This window comes from Hibiscus syriacus, unplaced genomic scaffold, assembly GCF_006381635.1.
Source record: "Hibiscus syriacus cultivar Baekdansim isolate YM2019G1 unplaced genomic scaffold, ASM638163v2 tig00116951_pilon, whole genome shotgun sequence".
In the NCBI taxonomy this organism is placed as follows: domain Eukaryota; kingdom Viridiplantae; phylum Streptophyta; class Magnoliopsida; order Malvales; family Malvaceae; genus Hibiscus; species Hibiscus syriacus.
In genome coordinates, this window is record NW_024063482.1 from 2,053,497 (window position 1) to 2,075,027 (window position 21,531).

Below are 21,531 nucleotides of genomic sequence, written 5' to 3' on the forward strand. Positions count from 1 at the left end.
AAGAGAGCAGCAGCCCAAAGATTATTTAAAAGAAAAGATACGTTGCCGTTAAAAGAAAAAACTACCAACAATGAATTCATGTACCTCTCTCCCTCTCTTTTTGTTTGTTTTTAATATTCTACTTTCTTTCATTATTTCAATTCTTCCCGGGGTTTTGTTTTATGCTTCCGTTTAATGGAGTAGGCTCTGCCTGCTTCTCGAACACTTGTTTTTTTCTTCTTCTTTAGTGATTTACTTTCTCTGCATCGTCTGTGCGTCCTTGTTTTGATGGCTAATGTAGATGATAATCCATGGGGTTCTTCGATTGCTCACGCGGTGTCAGGTCAGTGTTAAGTTATAGAAATTGGGTTTGTCATTTTTGGGTGTCTGGAAAATGACCCTGCTTGGCTACTGAGAAACTAGAAGAACGAAAGTTTTCTTTAGGTTCTTATATGGTTAATGTACGGACATTGGTGTTTTGAACTCAGCTTAATTATGAAAAATCCTTTGATGGGTATATCAAAATCCTAATGTACCGGATTGACTGCTCACTTTTCCTCTACTAAACGTATAACCTCAAGTTATATATATATTCGAATTTCCTTTTTATTTTTTGTATGATAGGTTCGGGTGGTGATGATCTATACCAAGAGCTATGGAAGTTATGCGCAGGCCCGTTGGTGGAGATTCCTTGGGATCACAAGAGAGTCTTTTACTTCCCTCAGGGTCACATGGAACAAGTAATTGTCTCTTTTTAGAAATTGCTCTTGGCCTCTTCCTTATGTTAAATTGCATCTATATTTAGATTAAAACTTTGAAATCCGACATTTGCTTTTCTCTTTTCCTGTCTTTGTTTTTGCAAGATTTTTGCTTTATTTTTTTATTGAATTTTCTCTGATGTGTTCTTCAGTTAGAAGCATCAACTAATCAGGAACTTAATAATCAACCCCCACTGTTTAATCTTCCTTCTAAGATCCTCTGTCGTGTTCTTCACGTCCAGTTACTGGTAGTCTATCTCTCATTATGTTTTTTTCCTATTATTTCTTTTATTTTCAAGCTTGACTAGATTATCTTATTATTGCAATTATTTTTTTGTTAATGAAATAGGCCGAACGAGAGACGGATGAGGCTTATGCTCAGATCACTTTGCAGCCTGAAGCAGATGTAAGCAAACATAGTCCCATCCAATTTTTTCTTTTTAGTATTCCATTTTCATACTCTTTGGGGTGACAGATTTTATGAGGAAATGTGAATGAAAACATAATACAATTTAATCCAGTTATTTAGTTGTAGTTATACCTTGCTTAACTCTCTTTGGATAATTTTCTAAATTATTATTACACTTGAAGAGAGATGAAATATTTTTATAGGCTTGAAGAAAATTATTTTATTTATCTATTTTGTTTTTGGATATATGTTTATGTTTGTCATTACAGCAAAGTGAACCTACAAGTCATGATCCCTGCCTGACTGAGGCTCCCAAGAGGACAGTTCATTCCTTTTGTAAGGTTTTAACTGCATCCGACACGAGCACTCATGGAGGGTTCTCTGTTCTCCGAAAGCATGCTGCTGAGTGCCTGCCTCCTCTGGTACTAAGTTTGATTTACGTGTTAATAATTCTGGTTAGACTTCCAGTATATGGTATTGGCTTAAACTGTGTTTATTTTAAACAGTATATGAATCATGCAACCCCTACTCAGGAGTTGGCTGCCAAAGATCTTCATGGATACGAGTGGCGATTCAAGCATATATTTAGGGGTAATGGTTTCTTTCCATTTCAGATTTACTTAACATGTCATTGTTAGGCAAATGTAAATGGTAGCTCTATTGTTTTTCCTTTCTTGATCTGTTTTTAATTCGTAATTCTAATTAATCAGGGCAACCACGGAGACATTTGCTTACGACAGGGTGGAGCACCTTTGTCACTTCCAAGAGATTGGTTGCCGGAGATACATTTGTGTTTCTTAGGTACTCAGACTTCTGCAACTTTTTTTTGGTGATGCGACAATGCTGTATTTTTGTAGTCTCTAATTGTATAGGCTTATTTTATTAGAGGTGATAATGGAGAACTAAGGGTTGGGGTCCGCCGGCTTGCTCACCCACAGAGCAGAATGCCTTCATCTGTGATTTCCAGCCAGAGCATGCATTTAGGAGTTCTCGCTACTGCTGCTCATGCTGTTATGGCACGAACCCTCTTTGTTGTGTACTACAAGCCAAGGTTTAATGTTCTTTCATGATGTAGAAACGGGTGGCAATATTAACTTGTTATTCTAATTACCTATGGGCTGAATTTCTTTCCCTTTGATCTTGTCAGGACGAGCCAATTCATAATAGGAGTAAATAAGTATTTGGACGCCATTAACAATGGATTTTCGGTTGGTATGCGTTTTAAGATGAGATTCGAGGGGGAAGACTCTCCTGAGAGAAGGTATGTTTGTGTCTGTAGGTAGTTCTCTAATGTTTATCTTTTATTTTTTCTGATCATTTTTACCTGTTGTGATTTCCTTTTCAAAATCAGGTTCACGGGTACAATAGTTGGAGCTGGAGATTACTCCCCACATTGGTCAGCATCTAAATGGAGGTCCTTGAAGGTTAAATATAATTTTAAATTATTGATATGAAATTCTAACTTAATTGTTCGTTTTTTATAGTAGTTCTACCCGACTGTTTCTGCTTTTAGATTCAATGGGATGAACCAGCAACGATACAAAGACCAGAGAGAGTTTCTCCATGGGAAATAGAGCCATTTGTGGCTTCTGCTTCTATAAATCTTGTACAACCAGCTTTAAAGAGCAAAAGACAACGGCCTGTTGATATTCCAATTTCAGGTGTGGGAAGATTGTTCTTTAAAGTATTTTCAGTAGAGTATTGGATGCCGACTTGATTAACTTTGATATATTAATTTAAATTGTAGAAATTACTACTACAAATTCAGCCGGTTCAGCCTTTTGGGGCCATGGTTCAACCAAATCTCAGGACCTAAATCAAGTAGGAAGCACACCGGAAGTCCAAACTAGTGAAAGCCAAGTTATGTGGCCTATGAGGCAGAAAGAAGCTGATTACGGTCTTATCAATAGTACTGGAGGTTACAACTCGAGGATTCGCCCTGAAAATGCCTGGCCACATTCACCTCTTCTGAATGTCTCTCTAAACCTTTTTGATTCATTGGGTGACAAAAACAAAACTAAAATACCACTGATTGTTGTCACGGGTCATGCGTCTTCTTTTCAATCAGGGCTGTGCCATGGCCTGAAGCAGGAACAAGTTGAGAAGGGGGGGAAATCTGAGACTTCCACTGGTTGCCGATTGTTTGGGTTTAATTTGACAGATAACACTAGTGCAGCTGACCCCACGGACAAGGAACAAGCAAGCACAACGGTCGGTCACAATTGTGTTAGAGAATCTCTTCCAGATGTGTCTCACACTGATCAGAACCCGGAAACAGCAAAGTCTTCAAAGGAGCAGAAGCAAGTTGCATCAGAGACCTCAACCAAGGAGATGCAGGCTAAGCAGGGTGCCTCTACTTCAATGAGAACTTGTACCAAGGTAAATACGGGTAGCTGCTTGCTTATTCTTATGTTCCTTTTCCATCATTTGTGTTCCTGATTGTATCAATATTTATGGATACCAAAGGTACACATGCAAGGGATTGCAGTTGGTCGTGCTGTTGACTTAACTGTATTGAAAGGATACGATGATCTCATTAATGAGCTGGAAAAGATGTTTGATATCAATGGAGAGCTTTGCCCCCATGGTAAATGGTCCATTTTTTTTACCGACGACGAGGGTGATATGATGCTTGTGGGCGATGATCCATGGGTGTAAGTTACTTTGAAGAAGCACATCTGCTTTGTTTAATATTTTTCACTCGTTTTAGAAAATGAAAGCTTTCCCTTTATTTTATTTGTAGGGATTTTTGCAGGATGGTGAGAAAGATGTTCATATATTCACGTGAAGAGGTGAAGAACATTAGTGCAAGATGTACAATTGCGGCTTCATCTTTGGAGGGTGAAGACCAATATTCGGATCATAGGCCTGAAACATGAAAGAAATTTTGTAAACCCTTATCATATATATTTGGTTTTATTTTGTTTTTGCTTATTTTGATTAGAGTAGTGAATGAAAAGTTGCATTAGGGAATAGTAAACTCATGTATGTTAAAAGTGTAGGAAGTAAGAACATTTGTAGGTTTAGAAATGGAAGGACTGTCATTTGTGAAGAATACCTTTGCTTTGTTGGGTGGTTGGTTTCGGTGAATAATCAGCCTGTAAAATATATTATATATATAATTGTTTGCATTTAGCTTGCCCTTTGTTCATTGTTGGATATGGCCCAATGCTATGGTGCTTGTCTTTATTGAACATCTTCATCAACATTCTTTGTCGGTGACGAATGCAAGTGTTGTCCCAAATTTATTTATATTAGTTGTACATTATTTATCTTAAAATTTTATTTATATCCATTTCATATGAAATATTTATGTTATTAATATATATATCTTAAAAAAATATTTCTAAAATGTCATTGTTATTTGTCGTCAATTAAGTTGTAAAAGGGTTGAGTGATGTCAATTCTGCCGATGATATTGGGGTGACCATAAACCAGGAATGAATATGAAATTCACGTGGGGAAATTGGATTGGCAAGTGAATGAGGGAAAGTTTCTATCCATAGAAGATGACCAAGTAAAGTCCAAAAACAAGCACGCTTCTGAAAAAGGGTGCCATGGTTCTCCCATTGGATCATGTCATGTCACTCAAAATTGGCATCCAATGAGCCTCCAGCTACAATCCTATGGGCTCATGATTACTCTAGTTGCTTCCACCCAAGCCTTGACAATGGTCAATATGTTTTCCAAACTTTCTTCAGGCTGCCACATTTCTTCATTTGACTAAACCCAAACTATGAACAGTTGAATGAAGCTGAGGTCACCGGAAGAGGTGCAAAGTAGATGATTGGTTTTAGGTGCTTTCACTGTTTAAACTTGACTTTCTATGGGGATATGCAATGCAATAATTTTTGCTTTATGATTAAGGTCAATCTGATTAAATAAATTAGTATTACTTTCAACCTATCAAATGTTTAGATTGGTACAAGTTTTTGTTTAGCCTTTGCTTGGTGGTGGGGAAGAGAGCGACGAGATTGACTTAAAAGGCTTGGTTCTTTCTCTTACGGAAGACCAAAAAAAGAGCTCACCCATTCTTTACGGTAGATATTGAATACAGAGTAAGAAATCATGGGATTTGAAGCAGAAAAACAGTCAAGCTACACACCAAAGCTGCTGCTGTTCTCATCTCCACAACCACAAGCGCACATGAAGTCGCCAGAAAGATCAGGGACGTTAACCCCACCATTACGCGCCTCAGCCTCTGTTCCGTTTCGCTGGGAAGAGGAACCGGGAAAGCCTAAACCTTGTACCACACTCACCATCTTCTCTAACCCCAATGACTTGGCTCAAAAGTGCCTGGAACTGCCTCCCAGATTGCTACACGATGCCAGGAATACCCCAGCCTTGGAAGGTGCTAGATTTCAGTCATCTTCTTCTTTCAGAATGGGAAGTGCGTGTTATGGATCCTTTCGTGGTGGCAGTGGTAGTCCCGAGAGGGTGCACCTTGGCTCCATGGTTCTTAGCAAGAGAGGAACGTACAAAGCAAAAGGGTTTCTGGGTTCTTTGAGAAGAAGGGCCTTCAAGGCTAGCAGAGAAGTTGGGGGGACTGGGAATAGCTATGTCTTCCCATCTTCTGGTGATAGAGACAGTGAATGCAGCACCGAAGAAGAAAGCAATAGTACCACAAGTGTTAAGATCATCAGAACTAAAAGGGTTGGCAGCTTTCGTAGCCTCTTACACTCCAACTCCAAATTCTGGGTAAGTTTTAATTCTCATTTTCTTTACAAATTTTCAGTCTTTACTGCAATCTCACTTCCATAGTTTTCATCAGAAATACTGAATCACTCCTTGGGATAATTTGCTTATTATTACTAAAAATTCACCTCTTTTTATGGGAGAGCTAACAACACACAGTAGTGCCTTTGTGGGATGTTAAGCATAAATTTGGTAGATCTTGTTGTTTACGACAGGCAACTATGCAGGAAGGCTTGAGGCTTTCAGTTCCTTGGAGTAAGAGGGAAAAGAAGGATGGATTTGCGGGTTGATCCTGTTTTCTTTTAGTTGACATTGTTGGTGTGAATGAAAATGAGTAATCTAATGTAAAATATAGGATAAAGCACATTACTATTTTGTTTCTTCTCTTGTGGTTGTAAGGCTGTATGCAACTAAGGATTTGTTTGTATTCAACTAAGGTTCTTGATTTTGGTTGAGAAAAAAAGAAACCAAGGTTTTGTGGGCATGGATATGTAAATATTAGCAAATGTATTCAATTGCAGTTTAGTGGTAAGAATTTAACGTTTTACAGCAACAATGAGTTTTTAATCTGTTGCATGCTGGTGTAGTAAGTTCATGCATTCGTGAATAAAAACCAACAATCCCATCTTTTGTCAACCTTGCAGAAATTAAGACACAAACTCTACAATGTTATACACACTCAACATGCTTCGCATTTCATTCATGGATTTATCAAACAAAACCTATATTGTATATCGATTATTAGTTCAATCGAACCAATATGGACTCGTTAAATTCATTTCAGTTTTATAATAGTTTTAAATTTGTTTTTTATTTTAAAAAACTAGAATAAATATTGTATACAAATTGTATTTTCCGAAAGAAGCCGATCTGAACATCTAACGTACAACAGTTTTTTGTGATACTCGTTATGAATGATATTAAACGAATGTTTAATCAACTAGTGGCTGTAGTTTAGTGGTGAGAATTCCACGTTGTGGCCGTGGCGACCTGGGCTCGAATTCCAGCAGCCACATATAGAATTTTGTTTCTCCTTCTCCGCATAGGCCGATAATTGATTCAGAATTTCTTTGAATCAATTATTTCCGTTATTGAGTTCGTCTTAATTTCTCCAAATACTTCACCTCAAAAATAACATTACATTATTTAATTAATTTTAAACAATGTCAATAATATCACTAGTAAAGTTCGTCTGAATTTTACATCAATAAAGTATATTTTATCTTCCTATTTTTCTTCATTTTAAATTTTTTATCTTCTAATTTTATTTTCAGAAATCCATAAGACTTTCCACACTCAACTTTTCTTGCTTTTGCCTTGAATCCCTTACAAAAATACAAACTCTAACGATCTCATAATCTTCCCTGCAGTGCAAGAATCTTGCTCGACGTAGTCCACCCATCTAGATCGAGGAAACCATGGCGATGGAAAATTACAACTCATTCATCCAATTCCAATCCATATTTGAATCCACAATGAAAAGTTTAGCAATAAAAAAGGGGAAAAATATTGGAACATATATATGCACGAAGGGTCCATATATTTGAGGGGGGATGTAACTGTTTCAATGTTAATTATAACAAAGTGCAGAGTATAAAGAGCAAGTCTTGTGCTTGCTTGCTTGGTTCAGTCAAGACCTAAAACCAAAAGTTGACCACCTCTTTGCACTCTCCTTCTTTGTGCCTCTGGCATCAAGAAGATTTTCAAGTGATTTCACCTTTCTGTTCTGAGTCCTTCCGGCTTCTTTCAGGAGCTCGGCTAGCCTTTTCCTTTCATCGTCGACCTCTGGATTGGCTGTTCCATGCTTTTCTTCTCTCATTTTAAGGATGTACTCCAATATCTCAATTGCATCTTCCACCCTTCGTTTAACAAAATTCCCATGTTCAATGGACTCCAATATTTCAATTGTCATTAATTAAGGTTTTTTAACAATATTTCAATATCACTAATTTGCCTATGTAACCAGTCACCAGAGCAGTTAAGCTAAATACATTGAGCACAATGATTTGAACAAGAACACGGAATGAATATTGAATATTATGCTTACCTTCCAATGGCATCGTAGGTGGCAGCAAGGTTGCTATAAACTCCAAGAGTCTCTAAGTGACAAGGGCCGCATTCCTGTTCCAATATCTTTCTTGCCTCTTCGAATAACTCGACGGCCTCATCTATTCTGTAGAGTTGCACACTTGCTAGTCCCATCTGGTTCAATAAAATTCCAAAGAAAGCTGATTTATTCTCCCCACTAGCACGGAGCTTTGCCACGGAATTCTCGAAAGAGATTCGAGCATCCCCATACCTCCCGACCATGTAGAACATCACGCCCATCTGTGCTTCGATTCCTGCAATCGTGCTTCTGTTTCCAGGGGTGTCTTCAAGGAACTTGACTGCCTTCTGAAGGAGCCTCAAAGCCTCTTCAGTCTCTTCCAAAGCTTCATAGATGGCTGAGACTTCAGTCAACCCACTGGCAATCTCCTCTGATGTAGTTCCGGGGACAGGCTTTGCATATATCCTCAAGGCATTCTCACAATAAGATTTGGATTCCCTTAGCTTGCCGGTCTTGTAGTAAAGATCGGCAAGCCGAACAAAGACGGATGCCACAGAAGGGTGGCTTTCTCCTTTTGTGGACTTGAATACCGTAAGTGCCTTCTGATAGGCAAAGATTGCCTCGTCAAATCTGCAGATGGAGAGATAAATGTTGCCGATGCTAACATCGATAGCGGCCACTTCGTTTTCTTGACCATTAGCAATCATGGACATGCTAGCGAGGACAAGGTGCTCGAGGGCAGAATCATAGTCTCCCTTGGCCTCACATACAAGAGCCATAAGCCTGCGGTCAGCTGCTTCTTCAAGGGAAGCTGGTGCACTGTGCTCCTTGTGGATTTCAAGGGTCTTCTTGCAGAGCTTTTCTGCCTCGTCAAGTTGCATAGCTTGAACATGGGCCTCAGCTAAATACCTGCCATTTTCAATGCAACTATGCTTAATTTTAACACCATATTTAGTTATGAAGAAAGCATAAGCTAGTAAGCTATAGGTTGGGAATATGGTGCTTAATTAATCTTCAATTGGAATCCACAAGCAACAAATTGTAGCTAACTTCGTTCAAAGAAACAAAATAATTACACCTAATTGCTTTACCGGTTTAAGCATTTAACAATTCTTCCTTGACATTTTAAAGGATAAATTACACTAGATACCACTGAATTTTAGATACCCACTTAAAATCAATCTTAGAAAGAATAGTGAAAAGTGAATATTTTAATACCAATCTTATCACAATAGACGATCAATGACTTACGAGGATTGACGGGAGTACCAGCCGAAGAAGTACAATACCAAAAAGTAAAGTGTTCTAAAATTTAATGAAATAATCAATATATCCTTAAAATTTAATGACTAAAACATGTTATTTTTGGTACATGTAGTCATCACCAAAACAACATTGTGTCTATATCATTACAAGGACAAACCAATCTATTCACGCCATTATACTATTAATATAATTAAAGAAATTAAAAGCTTAATAATAAAAATAATGCATCGCCTAAAATTCAGTGATGATATAGTTTATCCTGATTATTATTAAAATTATTAGAAATTAATAATATTCAAAACCCTCCAAAAGGCAAACATGCATGTCGCAACTCACCAACAAGAGTTACTTTACCTGCAAGTCTCAGCAAATCTAGGATCCGAATCCCCGAGAGCTTCAATCTGGATCCTCAATCCGGATTCATAGCAGTGAATGGACCGGTCCAATCGACCCATCATCGAATACGTGTCCCCTAACTGCATACACCCAGAAAACCTTGCCAGTGCATCATCCGTCACTTCAATCGACCGCTCCAAAACCGAAACCGCTTCCTCAAACCTCCCCAAGCTACTATAAATCGCCGCCACCACGTGCAAGCTCATCGCAAGCTCCACCCCTGGACCCGAACACCTTTCGAATGATTTCGAGGCTCGGATAGCGTAATCCAAAGCCTTATTCGGGTTATCCCCGGAAGCGATCGTGTCTCGAGCGAGCTTGAGGAGAAAAGGACCCAGATCCGGGTTTTCCAGAGACGACTCATCGATGCCGAGTTTATCCGGGGTTCTTTTCGTTGGCTTGGTACGTGAAACGGAAGGTGATGGAGTTCGCCTGGAACTGCCATTTTCAGTAGCGGCTAGGAGAACTCCCAACGGCGTCGCGTTGGTTGGAGTTTTAACGGAAACCAGAGCAGGCATCAGAAAACTGTTGGTTTGGAAATAAGCAGTACGTGGGATTTAAAAAGATAGAGAAAGAAAAAGGAAGGGAAGATGAAGTGAAGGTGAAGGTGAAGGAAATGATTAATGTTGATGGTGGTGGAGGGTTGCTTGGAGGGAACGCCTCATGATACGATCTTCAGAGAATACAACAACAACAACAACAAAACCCAATTCCCATATGTATGGGGTAAGGGGAGGTAGGGTAGTAGGCTACCCCCAACGCCAGGTTGAGAGTAACTTCCGTGGAAGACCTCCGGCAGTCAGAAAATTAAAAATTTAGATAAAATGCAATGCATGTATAAATAAATACATAAATACATAGCTAAACAGTATTCATATGCAGTCATTAAAATCATATGTGCGTCTGTAACAGGAATTAATCCCTGCATAATTATCCCTGCGAAAGAATCTCTGCATATAGACATAAACATAAGATAAGATCCGGCTAAATTTAAAAGAGGAAACATGAAGAGAATGATACACAGAAGTCAACGTTAGCAAGCCCAGTTCTAATCCTTCATAAATACCAATAACAGAAACGTATAAAAAGTATAAGTCATGGAAAATACTACAAAGACATTAAAAGAAGACAGAGATGATACACCCTATAGATGTGACCCACACTACTCGACTACCCTAGTCTTTAGCCTCCATATTTTCCTATCAGAGGTCATGTCTTCGGTAAGGGCTAAATCCCTCAAATCAGATCTCAAGCAGTCTTCCCACTTTCGCCTTGGTCGTCCTTTCCTTCTGGCACCGTCGACTGTAATCGACTCTACCCTCCTTACCGCATCCGACGGTAGTCGCCTAAGGACATGCCCAAACCACCGTAGTCTTCCCTCCCTCAATTTTTCGGAAACAGACACCACCCCCAAGGACATCCTAATAGCAGAGTTTGTCGTCATATCCCTCAGAGTCTTACCACATGTCCATCGAAGCATTCTCATTTCTGCGGCCTCAATCCTCCTTACGTGATCCTTCTTGGTTGCCCAACATTCTGATCCATACAACAGCGCTGGTCTTATTGCCATTCTATAAAATTTTCCCTTAAGTTTTAGAGGGACCTTCTTGTCACACAGAACTCCAGTAGCGGCCCTCCACTTTAGCCATCCCGCCTTTATACGGTGTGTAACGTCATCATCTCCACTTTAGAGGGATCTTCAGAGAATGTGTACTTTAAAAAAGAGATACAACAAGAGAGAGTTACAGGTTCATGAGTGATAAGAGTCTTCTTGTTTACTCATGATTATGACTTGGTTCGTAAGGAAGAAATAAAGAAAAAGGGGGGTTTGTCTTTCATTTCACCGCCGGTGGCTACTAGTGTTTGGTGAGAGTAGGTAGGAAGGTAGTTGTGCCACATTATTTGCTGTCAGTTGTGCCATAACACTTGACCTTCCTTTGTTTTCACTTGATTGAGGATAACTGAGATATTAAGTTTTTTTTGGGGTATAAAAATGATAAATAATGAGTGGAGATCAATCATATGACAGTTGAAGTTGAACGTCATTGATCATCCACACCAAACTCATCTGGAATCTGTCACTGTAACAAGATTTCAAATGGTAAGCCTTTACCCTGGTAGTTAATGGATGGGACAACGACTCATAATCAATAGCTACTGTGTCATTTTACCATCAGATAAGTAGTTATTGTAGATAACACGTGAACATACTAGAGTAAATTAAGTAATGACCCTAAACCACTTATTGGTAGTCGCCACCATGAGCCCTCTTAGTAATAGTTATCACGTAGCGTTATAAAAGCGAATAGATCCTATCCTGCCAGAGGATCGAGGGCCACCCGAGACCTTAAAAACACGTAGAATTCCAAACATACAAAACTTGCATCTTCGGCCTTAACTAGGAAAAAGGGATAAAAAAATAGAAGAATGCAGAAAAAGAAAATTCTACGGAGACTAAGGTGAGTAAGGGAAAGCATTTTGATATAAATTACAATTACATAGAAAGGCCAAGTTGAGTTTGAGGTACTGAATCATAGGAAAGGTATTTATTTATCCTTGGGGTCTCGCCAGCAAAGCAGCATCAACACACAACGCTTAATTATCCACAGCTTAGCTCGTTTCTCCTTCAGGATCTTACTTCTTGGAAACTCAACTTTGGTTCGTTTCCTCACGGGAAAACCCAGACATCCTGTTGCCATGATTTTTGCTTCTTGAATTGCCAAAGGAATAGAAACCAAACCAAGTGTTCGCACTCTTGATTTTCTTTGTTAATAAAACGAGGCAGCATGGGAGTTACAGAGGTTGGTTACAATTTTTTATCCCCTGACGCTGCATGCCTATTGGAGTAAGAGTTGGAGATTGTGATTGTCTTTGGAAGCTCCGCAAAGGCACCCGATAGCCGGATTTTTGCATTGAATTCCAGAATTTTGTTACATCGGCATCAGTTTTCTTTAACGTAGGAATTTCTAGATATCTGTTCCTGAGCAAAACAACTAACAAGCCAGGTGTTTTACTGCAGATAGGGGGGTTTCCTTGACGACTAGATTAGATTTGGCAGAAGATGGAAATTTGGGTGGAATAATTGTTATGGTCTATAGGAATTTGTTCTACCGTTAATAATTCATCCTTTATGATTTGAATGGAGAATTGCACTCAATTGTTATTTTGTTGTTGATCGAATTTGAGTATTTTATCTTTATAAGGTAAGGGAACTAAAAAAATTATTGTTATCTTTAATGTTCATGGCACACGTAAGGTCATAATTAAATTTATAGACGGGCAAGATGGATAGACCCAACTAATGTAGTCAATTATCAATTAATTTTTACTCTTGAAATCTGCCAAAGACCATGTATAATCTTTTCGAGAGATGCACGGTTTCAGGGACCTATATATATCCGAAGATACAACAATATGTGACTAGAAATGTGCTGAAGCTCGATAACAAACAATAAAAATCGATTATAGTCATGAGCCTTATTACATGACCTATAACTGTCCTTTCTGAAAGGGTTCTCGAGAAGAAAATATATTTATTCATGGAATCTAATATCCAAGTAGAATTGGACAGTCTGGATGCTGTCCGAATGTTGAATAATAAGGATAACCAACATGGTATGTATACAATCAATCTACACATCCGAGAGCTAAGGAAAAGAGCTTGGACAATAAGGATCCAACATGTCCCTCACAGAAGTAATAAAGTGGCTGATGCCCTGGCAAAATTAGCGATCCCAGCCGACTTAGAAGTGCATTATCTCCAATACCCACCACCGACAATGGCAAGGTTGCTACAGGAAGATGCTGCGTTGATATAGTCGGATATAGTTGATAGTTTTCCCTTCATTCACCAAAAAAAAATCCATTGTAGGAGGGAAAATTAAATTAATCCATGCAACAGTCTAATATGGTTCTTTAACATCAACCTGTACCCTACACAACGGATAAGTTTAGAAGATGCCAATGTATGTCCACATTATGGTTTTAGAAACTGAAAACAATATCATGGGTTGATTCTCTCTGAACTCCAGCTTTTAACTCCATTTGTTTCAAGTTTGGATATAAACTTAAGCCTCTGATTATTCTTCAAATCCAAATAATCAACCTGCAAATTATTATAATTTCTTAAATTTAAATACAATTAATCAAAATGAAGCAGTAGATATAGCACCCGGTTCATTGCTCATTTCTATCTAGGACTTTTTTAGAAAGGAACTGTAAGTTAAGACAATAAGTGACCTGATCAGGATCTAAAACCAGCAGACAAAATGCAGCAACTGGGCCAATCGAAGGATCAAAATGAGCTTCCTCCTCACTTTGGTGTTCAGTTATGAGCGACAGACCAGGATGAGGTCCCAAGTATTGTATCCTTGATTTGATAGAACTAGCAAACCAAGATTTCTCCCTTTGCTGCATAAGTTACAGCCTGCTTAAGTTTTTTTCAAGGGGATATAATTATAAATTTAACTTTTTGTGACAAATAAATTGTGATATAGCTTATAGACTAAACAGAAAAAATAAATACGAATACGATTCTATAACGAGGAAATACATTTGGTAATTATGTTCTACAATAATAATTATGACTATGGGCCTTTGGCACCATCATCAGTTCAATAAAGGCTTTCTGGTAGCTTCAAAAAAACTCTAATCCTAAGACGTTAATATCAGCAATTAAAATAAGTTCTTATCATGTTGCTCATGCACTCAAATGGTGGTATATTCTTGCCTAACCTGAAGTTTGAGGGTGTCAGGATTGGAACCATCGATAACATCAACTCTTCCACTGATCCGAAACTGCTCCCATGAATCAGTAAAGTACCAACATATCTGCAGAATTACACAATCAATAAGGGGAAAATTACAAAAGATTAATAAAAGAAAATTTCAACAGTACACCCTAAGTAAAATGCACAATAAAAACAGATAATTGAAAATAACGAGGGGGGTATACCTCAAATAAAAATTACCTCTGCAAAAGGGCAATGCTTCAGCTCTTCTATCTGCAAAAGTAACAAACGGTTTGATGCCCGTTTCAAAGAATATTCAATAGGAAAATAATGGAAACAATCATGAAAGGAAGATTAAATATGAAGAAACCTTTTGAGTCCTGTTATCGGTGTTGATATGGAGCTTGTCGTTGTTTTCTTGAAATCCTCTGTAAATTTAACCAAAAACACTTAGAATTCCAAACATACAAAATTAGAATTTCAATAGACTTTGCAATTGGGTACCTAAAAACTATGGTACGATTGGAGGGTCTTCCATTACATCCAACAGTTGCCTAAAACAGTAAGAAAAAGTACCAACAACTCAATAAGAAAAGATGGCGAACAAAAGAAGAAGAATGGAATAGTAGAAAGGATAAAGGCTAACGAATTGAAAGTAGGAAGAGTGCTTGTGATGAGAATTGGATTCCAAAGCGTTGAGAAGAAGCTGCTTCCATGGTGCTGTTGCCGTTCCCATTCCTTTCTCCTTTTTGTATTTTACGAATGCGATAGGTCCGAGTGTGAAGTATTGTCATTCGGATATATGGATTTCCAAGACCAGGTGAAGTCCCATTTTTGTCCCACTTGTTGGACCGTATTTGGGCCCAATGTTAACGTTGTTCATTTAGATTTGGTATTCAGGCCCTTCATGAATAGCTAAACAAATTTATTTTTTGGAGTAAAAAAGTTAATTAAACCCATATAGTAAAATGCATTAAATTGAGTATTTATGAGTTAAAAAATAATTTTTAAATAAAAATTGAAACATTTTGTCCCACTTTAGTAACATATTGTTTAACCAAATTAATTTAACTTAATTGATTAGTGAACTCATTGACTATAATGTTGTTCCCTTTAAACGTTTGAGTTTGAGTTTGAGTTTGAGATATATATAAAAAAATTGAATAAAAGAAAACTCAAATCGATTTATTTGATCTTAACCAAACCCTTATCTCCACTCCTAACTAATAACACTCACCCCTAACTATCCTACTTTTATAATGTAAAAAATTTAATGAATTTAAACATCAAAATGAAACATTTTTAAAATAAAACATTTAAATAATAAATATTTACATTCAATTTTGTTATCTACAGAAATAAATCAAGTTCAGATAATAGATATCCAAAGTAAAATAGATTTCAGATAATGGATATTCAAAAATCAATATCCACATCTCCTATAAATTCCTTACAAACAATTGTTCGTAATTAGATTATCCGAATTCATAATATCAATTCAAAGAACAAAAAAAATCATATATCTGTAAATATCTGAATTTGTACCATCCAATACCATTAGTACACTTTGAATTTTGCATTTAATTCCAAGTCTGATGCATTTGCATGTATTCTAAAATTCTGGCACCTACTAACTCATCTTCTAAAAAATTATTTTCTTACTATAGTACACTTGAAGTTACACATCAGATCCTTTTTCACCCCCACAAAAATGAGAAGGGATAGAAACAAGAGGAGCAAATCCCCTAATATGCACATATTTCTTTCCTATAATCAATCCTTGCAAATTGATTCCAAGGGTAATAACAAATTAAATACAAAGCTTTATGAATGACTCTTCATTGCTTATTACATAAGAATTACCTTGCACTGCATGGTGTTGAGACTACAGCCAATGATTTGCAAACTAAATACGCCCTCCCCAAGGTTGACGACACGACGTAATGCTTGACTTGGACCATATCACTCTAAGAATGTGGCAATGGACCAACCAATCATTTGACAATGACACCTTCCACTAATGCAAAGCAGCCCCCAGAATCGTCCAAAATCAGTTAACGCACCATGACGGCCAGGCATCCTATAAATCACACCGACAAAAACCAGCCCCACTAGATTTTTCAGGAGTAACTCCTGTCCACTGGATATAATATTCTCCTCCTGTGTTCTAAAAGATGTCTCTCCAAAGGACCCCACCAAAACATCTCCAGTTGTAGAGCAATACACAGCTTGAAATGGGACTCCTAGGCATGACCCTGTCAATTGGGTTTGCACTTCTAACAAATCAAATAAATAATATCATTAAACTGAATATTTGATCCAGTTAAATTCAACCGGCCATATCTTGACATCTAGGTGAGCTGAAGTACAGAACAAGAATATTGACTAGAACTAAGATTTGAATCCACTGTTAAAGACCTGTCAACTTTGTTTGGCCTGCAAAAGAAATAGTGCCTTGACATCAGATACAGTCCGCATGTATATGTCTGCTCAACACTAAATCCTGATATCGCTGTGGATATAACTTGAATCCAATCATTCCCAAATGGGAAATCAACCTAGCAACAATCATTTTTAGCCCCGAATCCAGACGACAAAAGTTTCAGATACGAGTGATGTAATTATTTCTTTGTCAAGATCAAACAGAAGAATTTCAAAGTCATCTCAATAAAGCTAACTGTGGATCGGTAATCCATAATTTTGGAATGATCTAATTCGTCCGTCATATCCAGCTGTTACAATTACGAGGCCCCATGCATGAGAAGAACCAAGAGCACTCTGGCAAGATGTCTTAAGCAACTTGTACTGAGATTTGCAAATTGCAGAAGACAAAACCAGGGAGTTTGGAAGGAGAAGCTTTTCCACTGGCCAGGTTGCAGTACCCTTGGGCAAAGACAGTGAGAAAAATCCATGTCCCAGTGAAAAACATTCAGATGAGGAGAATGCCAATTTGCGTTCGGAGATCTCACCCAACTCAGATTGCAATTCCCCAGTATTCTCATTACACCTCCATCTGCTAGACAAATCTTTGGGTGATGGTGAAGTTTCTGACATATTTGGGCAAATAGACTTTCTACATGTTATCCCACACCAAGGAATCGCGACTGATGCACTATTGGAGAAAAAACGTTCACAAGACCAATTGTCCTTTGCGCGGGGCACTGGCCCATCCTGTTTGATATAGTTCCACACATAGACATTAGAATCTTCGCTCGCCGAAACAATTCTCATTCCATCTGAGGTGAATGCCGCAGATATCTGCCTCCCTGGCCTTGCATTGTGCAAACCTGTAGTAAAGAAGATCACTTAAGTGTGTTAATAAAGTCATCTCAATTAAGGCTTAAATCAAATAATATGGTGTAAAAAACTTGGTAGTTCAAATTTTGATCCATCTCTGCTATCTCCAAGTTGCATCACTTATTTTCAATCCCAATGTTTCGTTACCACATTTCTAATTAATTACGAAGCTACCAAAGTTGCACAAACATAGTATCTGATTAAAAAAATAAAGTAAGCCAAACAACTACCTACCTCGAAACTTGCATACCATGTCAATACCATTGAAGATTTGAACTTGTGAATCTGAAGAAGTGACCATTAATATATCTGGGTCCCCAGGAGAAAACTACAAGATAATCCATCTATTAACTTTTGAATGCTTGGAAGCTTACTTGAGGGCATAGACATGTTTCAAAAAGAGAACGAAGAAAAACAGATGGTAGAGGTCAAAGTCAATACCTGAAGTCCGGTTATTCTATTGCATGGTTGCTTCTTCTTACCGTGTATACATATTTGAGCATTAAGTTGCAGGCAGTTATCTGGTTCATGTAAACAGAGTGGTTATTGTTTTCCTAACAAATTAACTTTCAAAAAGGCATCTATTATAGGTCTGGTAAAGAACATTCAGAGGCTGAACATAAATAGTGTAAATCACCTATCAACACTACAATGTTGCCAATCGTAAGAGCAACTATGTTCAGATTTTATAAATTAGAAACCCAACATGAAAGAATAAGGTTCCCCTGAAACGCAGAAAAGGTATTTGACAAAGGGAGTTCTCCAACATTGCCATTCAAATTGCAAAAGTAATAATCCATTTTAGAAATTAATAAATATTGTGATTCAAATTTAGCAGAGTTATTTCATTCATCAAAAGTAAAACCAAATTTCACTAAGGGACAACAGAAAGTTTTTCTGTGGTCTTTGTAGGCCGTCTAAACTTATAAGGTTTCTAGACAAGGTAGATCGTTCAACAACAAAAGTTACATATTGAAGTTTTTGATTTCCCACAGGCAGGAAATATTTTAATTGATATCCTCACAACATTCTATTTTAATGTATGGAAAGTTGAAACTAATCAAACTTGAGAAGAATATGATGTAGTCCAATAAACTTCTAAACAAAGAGTAGAAGTCTCAAGATCCTAGAATTCCATTACCAGAGATGTTGACAAAGAAAAAAAACAAATATTTTTTTAAAGTAGCAATAAAACAAAATTTCAAAAAAAAAACCTGGAAATCAAATATATACCTGAGGCATCATAGAAGCGGCAATTGCCATTCATTGAGCCAATAACTGCACCCTGTAGAAGGGGAAAAAATAATGAACTGAAAATCCTAAAACCTGATTGGTAAATAAAATGATTAAGAAGAACTCCATCAAACCTTTCCATCGGGGCGGTAACACACCGCTGTAACAATATCTGTCACATCAATCCAATCAACAACTTGACAACCAGGAATTGCCCAGATACGCACTTTCCCATCTATGGAACCACTTATGAAGTAATCATCATCCACTGGATTAAACTGAACGCATGTTACTGCATCACAGAGAAATAAGATCATAATATATAACAATTATAATGGCACAAATTAAAATGCCAAAGGTAATTGCGCACCTTATCAGACATTTCTATAACAAAAAAATAAGGCAGAATAAAAACTCGAGCACAGATTAAACTTTATTACCATAATTATTGTGGAAAAATACTTTTTGGAATTTGTCATATCCGACTTGACACAGGCGAACTGTCTTATCAACTGAGGATGATGCAATATGCTGCAAATACACAAACCTCAATTACATACCCAAATAATTCTAGCAAATAATAGCAAGTTGTTTCAAATTTCAGAGCAATTAGTAACCTTATTCTTTGACCAGGAGAGGTCCAGGACCTCACCACAATGCCCACGGAACTCATGGATAGGTTTATCAAAGATTTGGAAAACTTTCTGAGGGAAAATGACACAGATCGAGTCTGAATTTTCCTTCACACCTGTTGATTTTTCTTTTTTCTCTTGGTCCGCATGTACAGGAACTAGCTCAGAAAAACTATTTACTTGGAAGTAGACATATGAATGATTCACATCATGAATATCAGAATTCCCTGATCTTTCAGACTCCACAACTTGCCACACACGCACAACACTGTCTTCACCCGCACTTGCTAGGAACTGACCATCAGGGCTAAATTTCATCATTAAGATGGCCCCCTCATGTGCTTGGATATCTTGTATCATGTAAAGTGCTGAGAATTCCTTTGACCGCTTCTTGTAAGATCTAACTAGAACCATTTGAAACCCCGCCTCCGTATTTGGATAACAATTGTTGAATATCATTTGAGGAGATTCAAACTTCCTATCAGCAATGCAAGCAACAGCATCTAATCGCTTAAGCCATCATTTTCTTCTCCGCTTTCTTTCAAGCCCTAAATTGGAAATTTTTTTGACCTCCCGACACATGGCTTTTTGAACTAGGGGGAATAAGCCAATCTTCCTTTCAAACTCATCAATGGTAAGCAAATTGTTAGAACCTACTTCCCTCAATCCCTTGAACATACCATCTTGACTAAGTTCATCCACAATGAACTCTGTCCCATCATCCAAATTCTTAATTCTACACACGAAGTTATCATCAAACGCCTCATCTAACAACTCCCTGACATCACTTGACCAACAAGACACGGAAGGCTGACTTAATGAAATACCATCATCAAAAACTGATGATCCTAAAAACGCTTCAATATCCTCCGTAATTCTATCAATCTCCACTTCAATTTCATCACAGCTCATGTTAGCGTGGCTTTCCCTGAGAGTCTGATCTCCACTTAAACCCATCCATTTTAGAAATTTATTACGTCGTCCACGAATGCTGCCGAAGTTTTCAATCCAAACTTCAACTCCGAAGTTAGTCGGCACAGAATTAGCTGGTGCAGCATGCTCGGGATCAGAACTATCGGAGCAATCGGATCCAAAATCAGAAACAGAGGTGATGTCTTCACGGGTGTAAAAAAATTGATCTTCCTCTTCACTCAAACTCCCCATCATTAAGCCGCACAGTTCAACCCATGAAAACACACCCTCCCCACCAAAAACTGCCTTCTCAAAAAATCCCTGGGCAATGTTCTAAATTCCCTACAACAATATATGAGAAACAAAACATTAAAAACCCAAGACAAAAAAATCGTCATAAAACTATAATAAAACCCATATCCCAATTAAAATCCCGAAAATTATAAGATAACATAATGGCGAACATCTTTAAGCCAAAACTAAAATCTAAAAACAATTGTTGACGAGCAAATCAGTGCAAAATGAAACAAACCAATTGAGATTGATAGAGAAAAAAAGTTACGAGGGGATTGGTACCTGGGTTTTTGATGAAAACACCGTCAAACCCAAGATAACGCTTAATCATATCTCATCAACAACTCGACACCTTCCAGTTTCAACCATGGGGATTTCCAGTTCCTTCTCTCTCTTCTCCTCAACGGAGAGGACAAAGTAAAAAGTGGGGGAAAAAAAAAGAAATTCTCGAGAGAAGCGAAAACGGATGGACTGTGGCCCGATAAACGAGGTTTGGAGAGGCGAGCAATGTTGCCTCGCTGGCCACTATTTCAACTGCTCAGTCTTCGTTACCGCCATTTCCCCCCTTTTTTTTTTTACTGTTTTAGTTACAAAATTAAGTAAACTAGCCGAATATTGTTCATTACTTTGTAAAATACTATATATTTTTTTGTTGAAAAAATATTATATTTTAACATGATTATAAAATAATAAAATTTAAAAAAGTTTGATTTGACTTCATATATTTTAATTATTGTATGAGTTTCCGTTTTGAAATTTGAATGTTATATTAAATTGAACAAATCTTTTTGCATGGATTCTATTTTCAGATTTTTTTAAAAATAGTTTGAACTATACACGTGTGGCACGTGCTATTGAAGCAATTAATAATTCTCGTGGTAAT

The 21,531-nt window shown here is 37.5% G+C and overlaps 5 protein-coding genes across 7 annotated transcripts; 2 read left to right on the forward strand and 3 right to left on the reverse strand.

Moving 5' to 3' along the window:
* The first annotated feature begins 252 nt into the window (after window positions 1-252).
* On the forward strand, window positions 253-4,157 carry LOC120188777 (auxin response factor 9-like). Its single transcript, XM_039192178.1, has 14 exons — window positions 253-322; window positions 604-719; window positions 890-985; window positions 1,087-1,143; window positions 1,416-1,568; window positions 1,653-1,737; window positions 1,857-1,947; window positions 2,033-2,197; window positions 2,294-2,407; window positions 2,498-2,570; window positions 2,660-2,807; window positions 2,894-3,525; window positions 3,613-3,800; window positions 3,890-4,157. Exons 1-14 carry the CDS (start codon window positions 268-270, stop codon window positions 4,023-4,025), a joined length of 2,109 nt encoding a protein of 702 aa, XP_039048109.1. The 5' UTR covers window positions 253-267; the 3' UTR covers window positions 4,026-4,157.
* A 947-nt stretch (window positions 4,158-5,104) lies between these two features.
* Window positions 5,105-6,273, forward strand: LOC120188774 (uncharacterized protein At4g00950-like). 2 transcript variants are annotated; one of them, XM_039192173.1, is made up of 2 exons: window positions 5,105-5,844; window positions 6,057-6,273. In XM_039192173.1, the coding sequence occupies exons 1-2, from the start codon at window positions 5,215-5,217 to the stop codon at window positions 6,129-6,131; spliced, it is 705 nt and encodes a 234-aa protein (XP_039048104.1). In that variant the 5' UTR covers window positions 5,105-5,214; the 3' UTR covers window positions 6,132-6,273. The 2 variants fall into 2 exon arrangements, with proteins under 2 accessions (XP_039048104.1, XP_039048105.1); XM_039192174.1 differs by having other exon boundaries at window positions 6,069-6,273.
* Window positions 6,274-7,283: 1,010 nt separating this feature from the next.
* Window positions 7,284-10,068, reverse strand: LOC120188766 (protein KINESIN LIGHT CHAIN-RELATED 1-like). The gene is made up of 3 exons (XM_039192167.1): window positions 9,509-10,068; window positions 7,889-8,797; window positions 7,284-7,700 (listed from the first exon to the last, which is right to left on the reverse strand). Exons 1-3 carry the CDS (start codon window positions 10,066-10,068, stop codon window positions 7,472-7,474), a joined length of 1,698 nt encoding a protein of 565 aa, XP_039048098.1. The 3' UTR covers window positions 7,284-7,471.
* Window positions 10,069-13,415: 3,347 nt separating this feature from the next.
* Window positions 13,416-15,044, reverse strand: LOC120188937 (pyridoxine/pyridoxamine 5'-phosphate oxidase 2). Its single transcript, XM_039192311.1, has 7 exons — window positions 14,927-15,044; window positions 14,785-14,834; window positions 14,651-14,708; window positions 14,521-14,553; window positions 14,285-14,380; window positions 13,790-13,960; window positions 13,416-13,655 (listed from the first exon to the last, which is right to left on the reverse strand). Exons 1-7 carry the CDS (start codon window positions 15,014-15,016, stop codon window positions 13,554-13,556), a joined length of 600 nt encoding a protein of 199 aa, XP_039048242.1. The 5' UTR covers window positions 15,017-15,044; the 3' UTR covers window positions 13,416-13,553.
* A 1,004-nt stretch (window positions 15,045-16,048) lies between these two features.
* Window positions 16,049-21,231, reverse strand: LOC120188936 (WD repeat-containing protein 44-like). 2 transcript variants are annotated; one of them, XM_039192309.1, is made up of 9 exons: window positions 20,931-21,231; window positions 19,428-20,696; window positions 19,251-19,341; window positions 18,945-19,102; window positions 18,811-18,862; window positions 18,019-18,098; window positions 17,812-17,905; window positions 16,699-17,567; window positions 16,049-16,535 (listed from the first exon to the last, which is right to left on the reverse strand). In XM_039192309.1, the coding sequence occupies exons 2-8, from the start codon at window positions 19,899-19,901 to the stop codon at window positions 16,954-16,956; spliced, it is 1,563 nt and encodes a 520-aa protein (XP_039048240.1). In that variant the 5' UTR covers window positions 19,902-20,696; window positions 20,931-21,231; the 3' UTR covers window positions 16,049-16,535; window positions 16,699-16,953. The 2 variants fall into 2 exon arrangements, with proteins under 2 accessions (XP_039048240.1, XP_039048241.1); XM_039192310.1 differs by lacking the exon at window positions 16,049-16,535 and having other exon boundaries at window positions 17,388-17,567; window positions 17,828-17,905.
* Window positions 21,232-21,531: the final 300 nt, after the last annotated feature.